Source organism: Sinocyclocheilus anshuiensis, unplaced genomic scaffold (genome assembly GCF_001515605.1).
Source record: "Sinocyclocheilus anshuiensis isolate Anshui unplaced genomic scaffold, SAMN03320099.WGS_v1.1 scaffold343, whole genome shotgun sequence".
Classification (NCBI taxonomy): Eukaryota; Metazoa; Chordata; class Actinopteri; order Cypriniformes; family Cyprinidae; genus Sinocyclocheilus; species Sinocyclocheilus anshuiensis.
In genome coordinates, this window is record NW_015549598.1 from 775,641 (window position 1) to 779,619 (window position 3,979).

The 3,979-nt window shown below is 32.0% G+C and overlaps 1 protein-coding gene across 1 annotated transcript in view; it reads right to left on the minus strand.

The window, feature by feature from the left end:
- The window catches only part of LOC107658557 (cGMP-dependent protein kinase 1-like), an 18,641-nt gene that overhangs the window by 939 nt on the left and 13,723 nt on the right, over positions 1 to 3,979 (minus strand). Inside the window, exons 14-17 of the mRNA XM_016447147.1 lie at positions 3,221 to 3,310; positions 2,997 to 3,138; positions 1,013 to 1,176; positions 759 to 881 (exon numbers count right to left, since the gene is read on the minus strand). Of these exons, the coding sequence (XP_016302633.1) occupies positions 759 to 881; positions 1,013 to 1,176; positions 2,997 to 3,138; positions 3,221 to 3,310 (519 nt within the window). The remainder of the gene's footprint in view (positions 1 to 758; positions 882 to 1,012; positions 1,177 to 2,996; positions 3,139 to 3,220; positions 3,311 to 3,979) is intronic.

Sequence of the window (3,979 nt, forward strand, 5' to 3'; positions counted from 1 at the left end):
AGATTTTTTTTTCACTCCAAATTTGTTTCTCTCTGATATTTTTTTCTCAAAAAAAAAAACTTTTTGAGAGAAAAACTCTCCCTAAAACATTTTTTCTCTCTCCAAACTTGTTCTCTCTCCTGAAACTTCTCAGATTTTTTTTTCTTTCCCAAAAAAATGTTTTCCTCTCACAAAAACTTTTTTTCTAATAAAAAACTTTTAAAAATTCTCTCTATTTTTTAAAATAAACCTTTTTCCCTCTTTATTTTTTCAGCATTTTAGTCTCTCTCAAAAAACCTTTTTTTCACTTTGAAATTTTTTCTCTCTCCAAAACTCTCCTGAAAAACATTTTTCTCTTTAAATTTGTTCTTTCCCCAAAAAAATGTATCTTCCAAAAAAACCTTTTTTTCTCTCTCCAAATTTTTTTTTTCAAATAAACACTTTTCTCTCTTTATTTTTTTCTTTTAAGACACTGCATTTAAGTTTTTTTTTCTCTGATTTTTTTTAATAAAACACTGTTTGTTACCGTATTGCATTAATCAGACACAACATAAACGTAATATTTCAACTCGCATCTTGCAGAAAATAGTGCGAATGCAGAGGTGAGCCTCAACTAAGTTATACAGTAAGAATTTCTAAGTCACTGTATTTCTGTAATGCCCCCAAAAAATAAAATAATATACAGACCAATGTTATTTCAGCAGCTCAGGTTTCCATAACAAAAGAACAGTTTTTAAAACAGCCTTTTCTGAATAAACACGCTGACTCTATCTTTGTACCTGCACAGTCTCTTGATCAAGTTCGCAGCACTCTTAGTGATTTTCTTGGGAAACTCCACCATATCGATTCCTCGAAGAATAATGTTGTACGTCTTCATGGGATCTGACCCTGAGAAAGGTGGGCTTGGAGGCACAGAGGACAATGGTGTTGAATGTTAATAATTAGAAGAGGCAGAGTGTGAACTTCACTTCCTGGGATTCTGGAAACAGGAAAAACTTAATCTTGTTAATAATGGCATTAATAAATCGCCAACCTTCCGCTCAGCAGCTCAAAGATGAGGATTCCCAGAGACCAGTAGTCGGCCGAGACGTCGTGTCCTTTATTTAGGATGATCTCGGGGGCCACGTACTCTGGAGTTCCACAAAACGTCCATGTCTTCTTCCCCAAGCCAACTTTTTTAGCAAAACCAAAGTCCACCTTGAAAACAACGACTGTTCTTTGCCTTTTGAATATTTTGTTGGTCAATATACAAAAGTTTAGACACGCTTGACTTTGTTTCTCATTTTCTTAGAAATCTAAAACATATGCTTAAAATGTTTGTAGACTAATATAATGTATGGCTACAAATACATTTCTTAAAAGTAAACATTTTATTTAATATTTTATTTAAAACTTTTTTGTATATGGACATGAAATGTAGCATGTACAGTAATTTAATGCGCATTAATTCTACAATAGAAGTACATTGGTTTAGTGTTGTGATTGTTAACTAAAACTAACACTAAAACAAACTTTTAAAAAATGTTTCATTAATTAAAGCTGAAATCAAATATTAATATCAGATAAACGCTTCAACTAAAATTAAGTACTACGTATTTTGTGTAAGTACTAAAATTACTAGAACTGAAATAAAAAATGTTTAAAAAGAACATTTAAAGCTAAATAGAAATACTAAAAAAAATAAAAAACATTAAAAATTCATTTAAAAAAAATGTACAATAACATTTTTTTTTTTTAAATAAAGCTGCATAACTAAAAACTAAAACTAATAGTTTTAAAATTAGTTTTTGTTACTTAAAGCTGAAATAAAATATAAATATTAGATGAACACTGAAACTTAAAAAATGTGAATATTCAAGCACTAAAATTACTAGAAGAAACAAATACAAACGTGAAAAATGAATTCAAAGCTAAATAGAAATACTTCAAAAATATTCAAATGTTTCTGTTAATTAAAATAAAGCTGAAACTAAATAAAATATAAATATCAGATGAACACTTATTAAACTAAAATGAAGTACTTGGAGCAATTTTTAAGTACAAAAAAAATCTAATTTAAACCTGCTGCTTAATTTTAGCTGAAGTACTAAAATTACTAGAACTGAAAAAAAAAAAAAAAAAGTAATTTAGCTTTAAAGGAACACTCCACTATTTTTGAAAATAGGCTCATTTTCCAACTCCCCTAGTTAAACAGTTGAGTTTTACCGTTTTCGAATCCATTCAGCCGATCTCCGGGTCTGGCGGTAGCACTTTTAGCTGTAGCTTAGCATAGATAATTGAATCTGATTAGACCGTTAGCATCTCGCTCAAAAATGACCAAAGAGTTTAAATATTTTTCCTATTTAAAACTTGACTCTTCTGTAGTTACATCGTGTACTAAGACCGACGGAAAATGAAAAGTTTAGATTTTCTAGGCCGATATGGCTAGGAACTATACTCTCATTCCGGCGTAATAATCAAGGAACTTTGCTGCTGTACTATGGGTGCAGCAGGCGCAATGATATTACGCAGCGCCTGAAAATAGGCTTATTGGAAGTTACCTAGCTGGGGACTATTTTCAGGCGCTGCGTAATATCATTGCGCCTAGTATAGTTCCTAGCCAAATCGGCCTAGAAAATCGCAACTTTTCATTTTCCATCGGTCTTAGTACACGATGTAACTACAGAAGAGTCAAGTTTTAAATAGGAAAAATATAGAAACTCTTTGGTCATTTTTGAGCAAGAAATGATAACGGTCTAATCAGATTCAATGATCTATGCTAAGCTAAGCTAAAAGTGCTACCGCCAGACCCGGAGATCAGCCGAATGGATTCGAAAACGGTAAAACTCAACTGTTTAACTCTAGGGGGTTTGGAAAATGAGCCTATTTTCAAAAATAGTGGCGTGTTCCTTTAATTTAAAGCTAAATAAAAATACTACAAAAAACTGACAAAATTACATAAAATCACTAAATCTTAAACTAAAATTAAAATGAAAACTAGTATATAAATAATAGTAATATGACACTGCTTTGCTTACCAGCTTGGCATATCCACGGTGGTCCAGTATGATGTTCTCAGGCTTTAGGTCTCTGTAGATGATTCCACGGCAGTGTAGAAAAGCGAGAGCTTCCACCACACATCCAGCGTAGAAGCGTGTGGTGCTGTCATCAAACGAGCCTCTGAAAACAGCCACACAACTTCCTGTAAGTCACTCAATCCCTTTAGAAGAATGTGAGAAAATACTGAGCGGGATCCTGATACCGGTCTCTGAGCAGAGTCCACAGCTCTCCACCCAAACACGCCTCCAGCAGCATGTACAGGTACTTCGAATCTCTGAAGGTCTGATAAAGTCTGAAACATATAACCAGTATGGGCTTTTCATAAAAATACCATGTGATTAAAAAAATATGTGGAGTTACAGTGTCATCTGTCAACTAAGATTTTTATTTCATTCTTTATGTTATTATAATCAGATTATAATAATTATAATTAGACTGTAATTGCTATAAATAGATATAATATGTGACCCTGGACCACAAAAAGTCTTAAGTCGCTGGGGTATATTTGTAGCAATAGCCAAAAATACATTGTATGGGCCAAAATTATAGATTTTTATTTTATGCCAAAAATCATTAGGACATTAAGTAAAGATCATGTTCCATGAAGATATTTTGTAAATTTCCTACTTTAAACATATTAATACTTAATTTTTGATTAATAATATACATTGCTAAGAGCTTCATTTGGACAACATTAAAGGCGATTTTCTCAATATTTTGATTTTTTTTGCACCCTCAGATTCAAGATTTTTAAATAGTTGTATCTCAAATATTGTCATATCCTAACAAATCATACATCAATGGAAAGCTTATTTATTCAGCTTTCAGCTGATATGTAAATCTCAATTTCGAAAAAAAAATTACCCTTATGACTGGTTTTGTGGTCCAGGGTCATATATAGGGAGGGATAATATCTACACAAGCTGGGTTGCGAAATTTTCGAATTTAACTTATGCGCAAA